General features: G+C 59.8%; 1 protein-coding gene across 1 annotated transcript; it reads right to left on the bottom strand.

Moving 5' to 3' along the window:
- HSPB2 (heat shock protein family B (small) member 2) lies at window positions 1-1594 on the bottom strand. Its single transcript, XM_082777948.1, has 2 exons — window positions 1477-1594; window positions 1-474 (listed from the first exon to the last, which is right to left on the bottom strand). The coding sequence occupies exons 1-2, from the start codon at window positions 1568-1570 to the stop codon at window positions 23-25; spliced, it is 546 nt and encodes a 181-aa protein (XP_082634074.1). The 5' UTR covers window positions 1571-1594; the 3' UTR covers window positions 1-22.

The following is a 1594-nucleotide window of genomic DNA, read 5'->3' as shown; positions in this document are numbered from 1 at the left end:
CTCAAGCCCAGCTTTGGGGCCTTTAGGACTCTTCCTTCCCTTTTCCTTCCTCGGCCCATTCTTCTTTCCCCACCGGCTGCTCCTGGTGGGTTATCTTCACCTCGTTGACCCTGGCCTTCACCTCCTTCCCCGTCCGGGGAGCCACAATGCTTAGGATGCCATCGTGGGACAAGGTGGCCCTCACCAGCAAGGGGTCGACGTCCAGTGGGAGGATGTAGGTCCTGGTGAACTCTCGGGAGATGAAGCCGTGGCGGTCAGCCTTCTGCGGGTGCTGCCCCATCACCTCCAGCAGGTTGTCCACGGTGCGGACGGTGAGCTCACTGGGGAGGAAGTGGCAGACGTCCAGGAATACCTGGAACTTGTGCTCGTTGAGGCTGACCTCGGATGTGCCTCGGTCCAGCTGCTTGTTGATGCGGGGCCTGATGTAGTAGCCGTGGTACAGGGCAGGGGCTAGAATCTCACACGGGGACACACCTGAAAATGAGACCTGGTGAGGGTTTCCCCGAGCAAGGGGCTGGAGGAGGAAGCTTGGCAGGGGGGCAGGAGGAGGCTGGGACCTAGAGAACACCTTGGCTTTGCCACCACATCATCTACATGATGGGGACAGTCTCCGGCAGTTCCTACCCTTGTGTCTCCAAAAGCACGCTCGGTGCCAGATGCTCGCACACCATGAGTTGTGCATGCTGGGTGCACTGGGAGGGACTCGTGGGTGCACTGGGTGCTTGGCAGTGCAAAGCCCACAGCCAGGGCTTGGCATGCAAAATGCTGATGGTGAAGAAACTGCCCTTGAAGAACTAAAAGGCCTTTTGTGTGCCATTGTCCGGGGGGCTTTCCTTGGAGCTTTTTGCTTTTTCATGCTGTTGTGCAGGCGCTGAATGGTTCTGCTGCTGCCCACATTCCTTCCTCTCAGCCAGCCGCCAGCCGCTGCTGGGCTTTGTGCTCAACACCCCAGCTCAGCTTTTTGCCGCTGCCCCCGGATACAAAATCTCCCCCCCTCTTCACACCAGCAGCTTTCTAAATTTTCACCCCTCCACCTCTCCCGTGGCCAGGGCTCCCCGCTCAGCCTCCCCTGGCGATGAAGGTGAGCACAGGGCCGTGTCCTGCACAGCCACACGGTTGCCCAGCCTCTGCTGGGGTGTGTGTGGGGTGTGCAGGGCTGCCGGAGGAAAGCCTTACCCACAGCCAGGCTGCAGAGGAGGATTTTGCTCTGCACTGGCACAGCGTGTGCACGAATGACAGACCACTGGGGGCATAAGGGAGGGACAGGGGAGATGGTGCTGGGTATGGATGGAAGGGGTGGACCTAGAGAGAAAGACCCTGGGTATTGCTCCCTGATTTTACCTGTCTGCCCATGCTCAAGCTTCCTTGGCTCCAGGAGCCCCCCTCTGGAGCTCAGCCTGCCCAGAAAGACTCCAGCAACATCATCCAGCAGAGGACAGAAAGGTGCCGGGGGGGGGGGGCCGCCTCTCTCCTTACCTTCTCCAAAGTTCTGGTCGTAGATCTTGCTGGGGTTGGCAAACTCGTACTCGGAACTCATGGGGTAGGCATGGGGCACGGTCCGTGCGGCCATGGCGTGCCAGGAAAGGGGGACCGT

The sequence above is a fragment of the Aythya marila genome (assembly GCF_965140915.1).
Source record: "Aythya marila genome assembly, chromosome: 23".
NCBI classification, from domain to species: Eukaryota; Metazoa; Chordata; class Aves; order Anseriformes; family Anatidae; genus Aythya; species Aythya marila.
This window is presented reverse-complemented; position numbering and strand designations above follow the sequence as displayed.